At 36.2% G+C, this 13524-nt stretch overlaps 1 protein-coding gene across 3 annotated transcripts in view; it reads right to left on the bottom strand.

Moving 5' to 3' along the window:
* Positions 1 to 5329: 5329 nt before the first annotated feature.
* The window catches only part of mxi1 (max interactor 1, dimerization protein), a 61442-nt gene continuing 53247 nt past the window's right edge, over positions 5330 to 13524 (bottom strand). For 2 of the 3 annotated variants that reach the window (XM_073026860.1, XM_073026862.1), the window contains exons 4-6: positions 8282 to 8396; positions 6719 to 6890; positions 5330 to 6028 (exon numbers count right to left, since the gene is read on the bottom strand). In XM_073026860.1, the coding sequence (XP_072882961.1) occupies positions 5865 to 6028; positions 6719 to 6890; positions 8282 to 8396 (451 nt within the window). In that variant the 3' untranslated portion in view covers positions 5330 to 5864. The remainder of the gene's footprint in view (positions 6029 to 6718; positions 6891 to 8281; positions 8397 to 13524) is intronic. The other variant, XM_073026861.1, reaches the window with a different exon arrangement.

Raw genomic sequence — 13524 nt, forward strand, 5'->3', positions numbered from 1 at the left:
TTTTAGAACTTGGCTTTTTGCTGGCAAGTTATTGGATAATTGAGTGGTTTACATCATCACTGCCAAACTTTAAATAACCTTCAGATCACTTGAGTTTGCCATGATACAGAACAAACCTGCTGAAAGGTATTGTTGACTTCATTGATTTGTTTAGCAAATTAAATTATGCTGTTTACAAGTAATGCCAATTTAAGTGAAAGTACCCAAGTAGTAGTTAAATGTGGAGTGCACATCTGTTCATCAAAACATTTTCCATTGATTCTGAAATTGTCAATGTTCTCTTTTTACAATTGCCATTTTACTTAATTGTCCATAATGGAATAGTGTCTGATCAGCTGCAAAGAAGATTGTTGGATATCATTCAAATCTACACAAAAACTGACTGCAAATTTCCATATTCCTTGTTTCTTATGGCATTGAAAGGATTTGGCCATTGAGACAATCAGATCATAGCTATCTCATTTCCTCCATAATCTTCTGTTTCTCCACTCTTCCCACCCCCACAAGATTTCACCTCTCTCCAAGATTAAGTACAATTGACCAATTCCAAGTTGAGAACATTGGTGAAGCCACTGGAAAATGTGCACAACTCAATTAATGAAATTCATTATTTCACAAAAAAAGTTTTATTTTAAGCTTTATACAAGAGGTACACAAGAGGGTTCTCTACAAACAAGAGTAAGTTTAGGGAACAAGTGCGATATTTGTTTCAACCAGCAGTAACTCAGTTTTTACAAGTTGTGTATTCGTGCTGTAAATGGACAATTTAACCTTAAAACAATGTCCCCTTTTGTTTTCCCTTGCATCACTTTCTGCTTCAGAATTGCTACAAGCCTTAATTTGTATACATTTGCAGCATGTGATTTAGGTGAGAAATTAATATCAGTAATTAACTGCTAAACCATACATAGCACCTATACTATAACAACAGTGCCATTTTTGGTTTCTATCGCAATGGATATTGCAGTATATTTAATACTGCTCATTTTCATGTGATTTGAAAACACATCCTGTTACTATCCACTAACATAGCTATTGCCGTATGCTAAAATCTGGATTTGAGCACCCTTTCCTCCATTCATGGGAGAGATTTTGGATTAGGTTTTAAATTTCCGGTTAGAATGCTGGGTTTTGGAATCAACCATGGCCAGGTGCAAAGAGGGGAGGTAAATTAACGAATATTTAGCAGAAGTGAATGAAGTACAGGTGCTGTTGATTTTGGGTGAATGTCCTCCTGCTGGCATAAAAGCCAAAGTATTTTCTGGAGCTAATTTTAAGAAAGATGAGATTTAACAAATGTAATCATATTAATGTAACTTAGTGGGGTTAAATGCCAGTGATCTGAGGTATATTTTATTTTACTTTTCATCTTTTTGAAGTAAGAGCCAAATTATGTAAGTGCACAATAAATTCATGTTATAACCACTAAGATGGAAGCTGTTCTAGATTATGGAAACCACAAAGTTTGAGTTGGTTCAGCGACAGGTGCATGCTTTAGTAAGCCAAGATGCGATCCAGTCAGTACAAATATGTAACAAAATTGAGGCAAAAAGATGTGTTTGAGCTTGTGAGGGTGAGGTCAAATCATTGTAGTTATTCAAAGAGGAGGCAGTAGTTGACCTAGTTAACAGAAAAACAATTCTGCAGTGACTAAATCTATGGTATTTTTTAAAAATTTGCTGTACATGGTATTTAAGTTCCCACTCTTCCACATAACTGTCCTATTTGACTTCACCTACCTGCTTACAAATAATCACTGAAAATGGAATTGATCAAATTGATTCAGTTTTACACCAAGCCAGTCTTTGTCATGACAGACAAGGTCAATTTGAGGATCTGAATTGTTTAACTTAAGAATTATTTTAGCCAAATATGTACCATTTTGCTTTTAACATCATAAAATGGCTGTGTTTAGATTATTTTTCCACCTCAGAACTGAGAATGCAAAATGGTTTATACTAATTGAACAATAGAGTTGAATCCTGTGCTTTTCTCTTGCAGCCTCTGGAGATTCTAAATGCATTTCTTCTAGTGAATGTGTCAGAAAGACACCAATAAGTCTGTGATCATGTGTTACCAGTTGCATTTAATTATAATCAACTAGATGAATGTAGAAGAGAGAGTTAATAAAAGCAGTATATTGAGCACTGGAGAGGGTCTGTATAACATTAGATACTTAAACAAAGCTACATACCTTGATAAATAACTTGGACTGAATGAGAATAGTTGTTCCTTCATTAAGATCGGCATCTGCCATTGGGGTAATAGATTTGATCTTACCCCTAATACAGAATGAGACTAGTTTGGTTTACTACGCCAGGCTAAATTCGGGACCAATTCTCAGTGTTAAGGCTTTCAGACTTTAAAGAACAAAAGTATATTCTTTATTATTTCAGGCATTCTCTGCAAAAAAAAAATACAGCTCTACAATAAAACCTGGAAGGTAATTTGTAGGAACAAAAAACTGTATTAAGGAAAATGCTATAATGTATTTTATGTACAGATTTCTTCAGTCATTGTAATTTGACAGCTGGCAGAAATTGAGAAAAGTTTACAGGTGAAATCCTCCTGGAAGGAGAGAACTATCTACTGAGATCCTTTACAATGATGTAATTGAGGGTCATACACATCAGCCCTGAAAATACACCATTTATGTAATATTGTAATATTAATTAGCACTGCAACCAACCTACTACATGTGACACGAAGAGCATAATAAATTAAATGTACTAAACTAAGACTGGCCTATTTTCAGTGAGTAGAAATGGTTTGTGTGTTTTTTAATTTAATCAGGCACAGTAAGCAGTTTGGTGGTAAATAACATGAGATCTACATAGGCAAGCCTGCTGTAAAACTAGCAATACCATTTTATAAATAAAATAAATTTTAACAGATGTGAAAAGTTGTTCCAAAATAACTATCCAAAGTAAAAATTCATTATGAAGAATTATTGTCAATGAGTATGAAGATCATATTATCAATTGTGAATACTGAATTCCAATTGACACCAGCGGTTTCTTTTTCAGTTTAATTCTTTGACATAAACCAATGTAATTATTTCTCGCTATTGCTGCTTTAAGGAAAGGGAAAGGCATCACACATTTTTGTACATTATATTCAAACTTCAACAGTGTCAGTGCTAAAAACAATCCAGCAAATACAAAGCTTTTTTTTGGAATTGTGCCTTTCATTAAGATTTTGTGTTCTTAACTTCTAACAATGAACATTGATCTCTTTTCAGCAATATTCATTTGAGTGAATTCCATATTGCTGTCAATCTTTGTCTACTTACATAAGATTCCTGTTCCAGCTGTTTGTGTACAGTTACTATCTAGTTGAGTGGTCTATTGAGGAACTGGGCATTTACATATTAAAGTGTAACAGCTACACGGAGTGTTTTTTGACAAAGCACACTGCAGCATTATTGATTGCTCAACATCAAAACCAGAACTTTAGTGAATCTACTAGGCATAGCTAGATTACCTTCTAATAAGATTAAGCCACTGCATAACTTGGATGAGCAGTTCTACACTTAAAGATGATTATGACATATGAAAGAATCACAATTTTAAAAGATTTGGTCATAAATGTCATCAGAATCAGGCGATATCTATAGGATATGTCTCATGGTGTAAACGTGGAAGTTGCTGGTGAATATTAAGTGTTACTCTAGAATTGGTCGTTCACATTCAATTAGTCACAGGATTTTGTAGCTGAGTGTCTTAGAAAAAGCTGCCTCTTGTTTTACATTCATGTTCTGCTCACTTCTCAGAAAAGAGGCAAAGCAGAAAAATAAGTGATCAGACTATGAAATATATTGCAGAGCTGCCAGATTTGTGCATTATTCATATGAACTTGGTAACTAAGCTGCACAAGGCTGTTAAGTATATTAAACATACATTACCAAATAGCAAAGCAATTTCAAATTATGTAATTTTGAAATTCCCAAATAGCTAACACTGAATAGCACCAGAACCAAACTTTCCCTGTTTTAAAATGTGAAGTTCAATGAAAACAGTAAATTTTCATTTCCTTCAAATGAAAGGCCTTAGTTTAGAACTGAATGGAAAGCACATGCAATTAATACCTGCCTTTGGTACAATTTGATGTATTTCACCTTTGCTTTTGTAAATATTCTTATAAGCCCAGTCAAAACTGGAACCTATAAAAAAGGCAAACAAATGGTGACCAGAATTACTTAATGTACTAATTTTAAATTCCAAAATTTACCAGAAATAAGCACAGGAAAAATATAATTGATTTTTTACATAAATTTGGAATCATGTTGAAGCTCAGAATAAACAAATGTTCATATTAACTCTTCAAATTACCTTAGCTACTCCCAAGGTCCTTGATCCGAAAAACTGAATAATGGCAGTTTACAATTGATTATGTGGAAGTGCTTTTTAATCAACTGAAAACAGAATTCTACTTTTGAGAGGTTATTTTTCCCAAAACATTTAGATTGATTTTAGAAAAGCATCTATCAAGCTCTGAACCTTTTCTCATCAATGACACTTTGTCAAATTTTAATGGTTAAAACATTGTGCAACTTAACTGCAATATCCTGATACACAATTTATCCAGCAGGCTATACAGCAGTGATGGACTTTCAGGGGAAGGTCATCTCGGAGATGAAATCAAGACTTGCACAAAAGTTTTCAAAACTAAAAGTGAAATATCTCCGAATAAAAATTGCTAAGCTCAGCTACAGGCAAAAGTTAAATACAAATGTAGACAAGCCCTCTGCCTAATAGTCCCTAGTGGTTTTCAACTTGGTTGAACACAATCTCTATGCAAGCCATAGTAATGAATCTACTACTAATGCTTCTGTAGTTAACACCAACACTGGATTTAACCATAGTAACAATAAATTCTTTCTCTTCTCTATAAAAATACCATTAACTGTACTGCGGTGTGCACACACAGGAAAAGCTAAATCAGATACTAATGCTTATAGGTTTCTATTCTTGCAAAGCTGATTATCAACTTCATTTGTAATGGGAGCTTCAAAATTGCTTCTGAAGGGGTTGAGGTGGTCAAGTAATCAGGCCATTCTAGAATGGAACTAAGGTTGAAGGAAGCAAAGGAAATAAAGATTGTACTTTTTTTAAAGCTGCTCTGATACATGCAGGGACAAATAGATAACAGAGACACTAACTTCATGACAACACAATGCACACTTAGAAGGCACAACATCAGCACAAACAAAAACTGAAAAAAATGTCCCTATGATTTAACTTCATAAAACTTGGAGAATCCAAAGGGGCAAGATACACCTCTTGTTTTTTTCTAAATACACCAAATAAAATCAGCCATAAATTACCAATTTGGTAAAGTGTTTTTCCATTTCTATTTGGGGTAATTATTTTTTTTACAGTAAATGGACTTTAAACAATTTGATTGGTGAGGTCTCCAGAGGTAAAATCTGCAGTTGTAAAGGAAACAAAGACCTCCAAGTGCAGGTTAGAAACAATCCATCAGAAAGCCAAGCTTACCAACATTGTTCAAATTACATTGCAACTCTGGGCTACACATCAAGATGCCCTTCACCTTAAAAGTGCATTTTTTTTAATAAAGGCTTGTATTTTCCAACTGAATTGACACTAATGAATTATCTGTGGATACATAAAGAAACCACCTAAATAGTGGTTGCTTTGTACCCACAATCCTATGCACTATGTGCTATTTCTTTCTTCAAAACGATGTAATTTATCTCAGTATTAGGTGAGTGCCTCGTGCATGAGTATTGTAGTACAAGCACATGTCCTTAACCTATTTTTTTCCTCACAGAAGTCCAAAGCTGAAGTAGCTTGTCACATTGTGATCCCTCAGGCATATTTGCAGTAGCTTCAGGGTCTTCCTTAAATGGATGAGGACAGCTTTATACTGCTGCTGGAGTAACCTTCATCACTACCAACACTTTGGAGGCTGCTGTGGTCATCAAGGTCGCTGATGCTAGAAGTGCTAATATTGTCCATGTCTCCATGGGAGAATTCTGTACTCTCAACATCCACTTCAATTTCTTCTAGAAATAAGCAAAAGGCAGACCATTAGAAGTGTGTCAGCTAATTATACCAAACAAAAAAATGCTTTACAATATTTTAAAATTACCTAATTTTATAGTTTATTAGTCTAAACTTTTCAGTGCAGAATAACCCAAAATGTTATGGTCAAGTTTGTTGAATAAGAGTACCAAAAATTAGTGGTTCTCTTTGTAATTCAAGCCCGATTTACCACTGCCTGCTATACATAAACTCGTTTCTTGAGAGCAGCATACTTGCAGGTGATGTTACTATATTATACCCTAAACATACAAACACTCTTAAAATTAGTGACATGGACTTCACATGAAAAAAAGATGCACACAAAGATTTAAGAAACTCTGCAGTTGTCCCCTTTTCAAACATGTATGGGTGTCAGATTAGATTCCAGAAGAACAATGCCATCAGCAACAATGTTGGCACTAAGTTAGTTGAACTGACAAATCCTCTGGTAGGAAACCAAGATGTTACAAGCAATTTCTAAGACACTGAGTATCTTGTGAAGCACAAAATAAAGTCCAAAACACAAGTGACGGTGCTGTAGGTTGATATACCAAAACATTGTTAATCATCTATTATATATTGAAATACTTACTTTAGGGAATTACAAACCACATATATAGCGTTACTCCGATCATCAATCAATAGCAAGTTGTGTGGACAACAGCATTTACCTCGTTCTGAATCTGAACGATCAGAGAAGACATTAGATCCTATACTATCTATTCGTAGCCGTTCATTCTCTGGCAGACCCTGTAGCTGTTCCAATCTCCTCTTTAAAAAACGATGTTCTCTTTCCAGGTGCTCAATCTGGTACATTGACTTCCTATCCAGTTCTTCAAGTTTCTGACACAGAAAAATACAAAATACAAAAAATGAGTAATAAGCTTTTCAAAGTAAGCCAATCAGAGGAGTTAATTACCCAAGCTAATTAACACCTGTGGCATTTACTGAGCTGTCTTTAAACAGATCTTAAAATTAGCACACGTACAATTACAAGAGAATTCCATTACTGTGATTAAGAGTACTTAACCAAACAAGTGTAAAAAATGAAAAACTGAAATAGCTTTTTTCTAATAAATCTATTTTTGATCTATCAACATTTCTAAATAATTTATACTATAATTTAAATTATTAGTGTGGCCATGACACAAAAAGCTTTAATTTCAATTTAAAATATTAATTACAGTATTAGGCAGTGGTAGAATACGCAAGCGTAACAGTGCATCACCAAATAGAAAGAGCACAGAAATAAAGCATGTTAAAATTAAAGGTGCCTCATCTAAATGTACATAGAATTCATAACAAGATGGATGCATTGATGAAATGGAAATAAGCAGGTATGATCTGATAGCCATTAAAGAGCGACAAAGTCAACAGAATCAGGGTCTGGTTATTCAAGGATATTTCGCATTTCCAATGGTAAAATTAAGTGAGATAGCTCTGTTAATAAAGAATAGTGATGAGGAATGTGATTGGCTCAAAAGCTTAAAATGAATCAGTTCAGTAAAAAATAGTAAAAGTAGTAAGTCAGTGGTGGGAGTAGTATATAGTCCCAACAGTAGCTGCACTATTGGGGAGAGATCATGTAACATAACCTTTTTTAAATAAAAATGGTACTATGATTACAGAGTAGATAGTACTACTGATTAAGATAGATCAGTAGTAGCAGGCAGTCAAACAACTGAAATGGTTTTATGAAAAGGAAATGTTCTGCATAGGAGGCAGTTCCAATAATATTCACTGGATTGATTTCTGAGATGAAGGGGGCTAATGTGTGCAGATAGGCTGAGCAGGCTGGGTTTTTACCATTGAATTACAGAATAAATAATCTTATCAAAACAAAAGATTATGAAGAAAATTGAAAGCAATGAAAGATGTTTCCTCTATGTGAGATATCTAGCAGGGGCATATTTTCATAATAAAGGATTACCCATTACAGATGACAATGAGGTGGAATTTCTTTCCTCACAGAATTGTAAACATCTGGAATTCTCTATTCCAGAGAGCCTTTAAACATGGTTACTGAACACATCTATGCTAGAGACTAACAGATGTTCAACCTAGAAGAGGATTAATGGAAATGGGGAGAGACATGAAATGGGGCTGAAGCAAAAATTGGAACAGCCGTGATCTTACTGGATGGCAGAGTGAGCTATTCTTGTAATTTTCTAATGAAACTGAAGGTATTTATTAACATATATGAACAGCAATATAGATGTAGTGTTTTGGTTTACCTTAATATGTGCTTTGGCTTTATTGAGTAAACCAAGAGTAGTGTGCCTGGTACACTCTGATCCCAGTGGTATAAGTTCCTTCAATCTTTCCAAGCAGAGACGAAGATGTGCTCGACTGTAATCAAAAATGTAATGTGTTCTTGCTTCAATACTCAATCCAATACACAACTAGTGAACATTTTAACAATTAAATATTCAGCAATAATTTAAACAATTGACAGAATACTCATTGGCATTAAGTGGTTAGCAATCTAGCCAAACTAACAATGTTTCTATATAATGTTAAATGTCTACCTAATGATGATCGGAGGAAATTTTTAAATTTGGTTTTGGCTTTGTTACTAAGCTATTTGTCTTGATTTTCTATAGAATGGATAATACTATCTAATATTCTATAGGTTCTGAATGACCAGTGAGTCCAATACTGAAATTTGAGCAAAAACATTCTTCATTCCAATGTTGGAAACAAAACACTGCAGTTAAACAATAAGACCTGGAATAGAGTAATACTGTGCCCAATTCTAGCACCATTAACCTGTAGCAGAATAAAACTTCCCTAAATGGTATTAGCAATAGTCGAACATTCAATATTCTCTCCAACTTTATTCTTTTCAGTGGATTTTAAAATGTCTTTTTCGTTTATTCCTAACAAAGCAGGTTTTATTAACCCAATTTTCCATGAAACCACATTATTTTAAAGGACTGTATTCTTTTCCAGGATACTCCACAGCACTCTTCAAGTCACTGCTTACTCCATACATTATTTATATTTAAGTGAGCCATCTTTTCCATTTCTATTACTTTTGACTTGCAATGGCAGTCTGTTTACACCTAACACCTTTCTTGGTAGATGGCTCATATGCATTGGATTAGCACAGAAAGTCATAAGGATCATGTCTAAGGAAGCATAAAATATATCATCATTCACGGCCTTATTCATCATGAGTTTATAGACAGTCAGATTTTATCTACGTTGCTTTGAGGGCCACATATTCTCAGGCTAAACTTCACCAAACTATTCCTCACAAATGTGAAGATAAAGAAACTTCAGATGCTAGATATCTGAAATGAAAACAAAGTGCCAAAAACAGTCAGTGATCTGGCAGTTTTCTGGTTTTATTTCAGGTAGAAACACTTAATTGTGTTTCTTTTCCACAGATATTGCCTGGTCTTACTGAAATATGATTTTCCATGTCCTCAAATAAAGCTCACATTGGACTGAACTGCTTTGTATATGGGGATCAATATTTTTCTTGCTTATCATTTTTAAAAACTGTTTTTGTATTCTTCATCTGAAAGTAAAGAATCTCTGATTGTTCCCTATGAGACCAGGTTTCTTAACCTACATTCTTACTCAGGTATTTTATATCTACCTTAAAATTTCACAATGCCCACCTAGTTTTATATCACCGTGTCTTTACTTCCAACTGAAGGCCTGGCCTTGTATTGATCCCTGTGATACTCCATGAACATCAATATAAAATGAGCTGTTTTTCCTGGTTTGATTGCTGTTATTTAACTAATCCTCTATTCACAACCTTTAGTTTTTTCAGCTCTGTTAAGCCGTTTGTAGCACACATGCATCTGTTCTCTATCTGTATTGTATTCTGTGTCATGTGTTTATGATGTAACTAGTCACTTGAGTGGTGGGGTAGTAAAAGCAAAGGGAATAAGTTGCTTATTTAGTTGCAGTTTGTAGCTTGGGGCTGGCTGATGGATATCATATATTTTGCTGACCGCTCATTTACACTTAGCTTACACTTGCGTAAACTTAAGTTCAATCGCTTCAAGATTGTACTGCTAATGAAGGATCAGATCAGGGATTTGGCTTTTGGAGCAATCATTAGAGCTGGGGGAGCATCATGCAAGTATAACAGATCTGCAGGGTTGCAGGCAGCGCCAATTATTTTGGTTTTGGCTTTAGTTTGGTTTGGCTGCACCTTTCATAGTTTTTTTTTGTAGTGCCTTAGCAAATGTATTTTTAAAGTCAAAATATTTTAAGGATGTTACCTCAGTATGGTAATAAGTGGATGTGACATATCTGAACCTTCTAAAAGAAATGTTTCCCAACAACCAAAAAAAGTGTCCTGTATGGACATCAAAAATTTTGCCTAAAGAAAGTGATCTTTTTGTATAATAAAACATAGGGACATCAGTTAGGAGCACTTGTTAAAGTTGTTGAAATGGAAGCCCTGCTAATTCTTTCTTACCTCTCCTAGCTCTTCACCATTACCTATTCTCTCCCTTCCTCACCTCATTTCAGGGGTTAAAACAGCCAATTGTCTTGATTTAGGGCTTGATCGTCTTAATTTGTATATCTCAGCTAGTTACAGGATAAACTCAGAGCCATCAAAAAAAAAGGTTCCATATTGAAGAATTGCTGCAGATATAACAACCAAAGAGATTCTTTTTGGAATTTGTCAGTAATCTATTTTTTCACTATGATTCATTCAAGAGCTTTTAGGTCAATGAAAGATAATTAAAACTTCAGCTCCTTGTTCCCTTTATTTGCAGAATTTTTTTTAATTCAAAACATTGCAGTGACTGTTCAGAATGTAGTTTTCCATTTTTACAGAATACATTAGACCAAAAGACATAGCAGCAGAATTAGACCATTCAGCCCATTGAGTCTGCTCTGCCATTTCATCATGGCTGATCCTGGATCCCATTCAACCCCATACAGCTGCCCTCTCACCATATCCCTTGATGCCCCGACCATTCAGGAATCTATCAACTTCCGCTTTGGATACACCCACGGACTTGACCTCCACCATAGCCTGTAGCAGAGCATTCCACAGATTCACTACTCTCTGGCTAAAGAAAATCCTCTTTACTTCTGTTGTAAATGTGCCTTATAAAGCCTCAGCATTTTCTCCGTTTTTATATTCTATTCTCCTCAAAATGAATGACAGCATTGCATTTGTCTTCTTCACCTCAGACTCAACCTGTGAATTAACCTGGGAGTCTTGCACGAGGACTCCTAAGTCCCTGTGCATCTCTGATGTTTGAATTTTGTCCCCATTTAGATAATAGTCTGCACTATTGTTCCTTTTATCAAAATATATTATCATACATTTCCCAACACTGTATTCCCTGCCACTTTTATGCCCAATTTGTCTAAGTCCTGCTACAATCGCATTGCTTCCGCAACACTACCTACCCCTCCACCCATTTTCATATCATTCGCAAACTTTGCCACACAGCCATCAATTCCATTATCTAAGTTATTGACAAACAATGTGAAAAGTAGTGGTCCCAATACTGACCCCTGAGAAACACCACTAGTCACTGGCAGCCAACCAGGAAAGGCTCACTGTCTCCCATTCGCTGTCTCCTGCCTGTTAGCCATTCCTCCATCCATGCCAGTCTATTTCCTGTAACACCATAGGAATTATGAGGCACTTTATCAAATGCCTTCTGAAAATCTAAGTAAAAGACAGTCACTGCCTCTCCTTTGTCCACCATGCTTGTTACTTCCTTGAAGAATTCTAACAGATTTGTGAGGCAAGAATTCCTTTTACAGAAACCATGATGACTGACTTGTTTTGTCAATAACCTCGTCCTTAATAATAGACTCCAACACTTTCCCAACCACTGAGTTTAGGCCAACTAGCCTACAATTCCCTCTCTTCTTAAAAGTGTGGGAGTGTCACTGCAATTTTCCAGTCCTCTGGGACCATGCCAGAATCAAGTGTTTGTTGAAAGATCATGACCAATGTATCCATTATGTCTTCAGCAACCTCTCTCAGGACTCTGGGATGTAGTCCATCTGGTCCAGGTGGCTTATCTACCTTAAGACCCTTGAGTTTGACTAGCATTTTTCCTTTGTAATAGCAATGGCACTCACTCCAGCTCCCTGACGCTTACGGACCTCTGGCATACAGCTAGTGTCTTCCACAGTAAAAAAGTACAAAGTACTCGTCACGTTCATCTGCAATTTCTTTGTTCCCCATTACTACTTGACCAGCGTCATTTTCCAGTGGTCCAATATCAATTTGCAACTCCCTTTTATTGTTTATATAACTGGAAAATATTTTAGCATCCTGCTTTGTATTATTGACTAGTTTGCCCTCATATTTCATCTTTTCCCTTATAGCTTTTTTAGTTGCCCTTTATGGGATTTTAAAAGCTTCCTAATCATCCAACTTCCCACTCAGTTTTGCTACATTATATGCCCTATCCTTGGCATTAATTTCCCTTGTCAGCCACAGTTGCCCACCTCTGCCATTTGAGAACAACTTCTTCTGTGGGATATATCTATCCCGCACCATTTGAACTACTCCCAGAACCTTCAGCCATCTCTGCACTGCTGTCACTCCCGTCAGTACCCTCTTCCAATCCACCTGGGCAAACCCCTCTTTTATGCCTCTATAATTCGCTTTAGTCCATTGCAATACTGATACATGTGACTTGTGCTTCTCCCTCTCATATTATGATCACTGCTTTCAAGGGTTCCTTTACATTAAGCTGACTAATAAAATTGGGATTATTACACAACACCCAATCTAAGATAGCCTTTCCCCTTGTAGACTCGAGCACAAGCTGCTCTAAAAAGCCATCTCGTAGGCATTCAACAAATGCCTTCTCTCGTGATTGTTCCAATCCCCTTGCATATTGAAGTCCCCCATTACAATTGTGCCATTACCCTTATTATATTACCCTTATAGACATCCTTGCTATTGAGGGAGTGCAGCGTAGGTTCACAAGGTTAATTCCCGGAATGGCGGGACTGTCATATGTTGAAAGATTGGAGCGACTGGGCTTGTATACACTGGAATTTAGAAGGATGAGAGGGGATCTGATTGAAACATATAAGATTATTAAGGGATTGGACACAATGGAGGCAGGAAGCATGTTCCCACTGATGGGTGAGTCCAGAACTAGAGGCCACAGTTTAAGAATAAGGGGTAGGCCATTTAGAACAGAGATGCGGAAAAACTTTTTCACCCAGAGAGTGGTGGATATGTGGAATGCTCTGCCCCAGAAGGCAGTGGAGGCCAAGTCTCTGGATGCATTCAAGAGAGAGTTAGATAGAGCTCTTATAGATAGCGGGGTCAAGGGATATGGGGAGAGGGCAGGAACGGGGTACTGATTGTGTATGATCAGCCATGATCACAGTGAATGGCGGTGCTGGCTAGAAGGGCCGAATGGCCTACTCCTGCACCTACTGTCTATTGTTTATTGTCTATTGTCTATTATTACATACCTGTTCCAGCTCACACAACTCAACCCCACATCTTGGC

The sequence above is a fragment of the Hemitrygon akajei genome, chromosome 23, assembly GCF_048418815.1.
Source record: "Hemitrygon akajei chromosome 23, sHemAka1.3, whole genome shotgun sequence".
Classification (NCBI taxonomy): Eukaryota; Metazoa; Chordata; class Chondrichthyes; order Myliobatiformes; family Dasyatidae; genus Hemitrygon; species Hemitrygon akajei.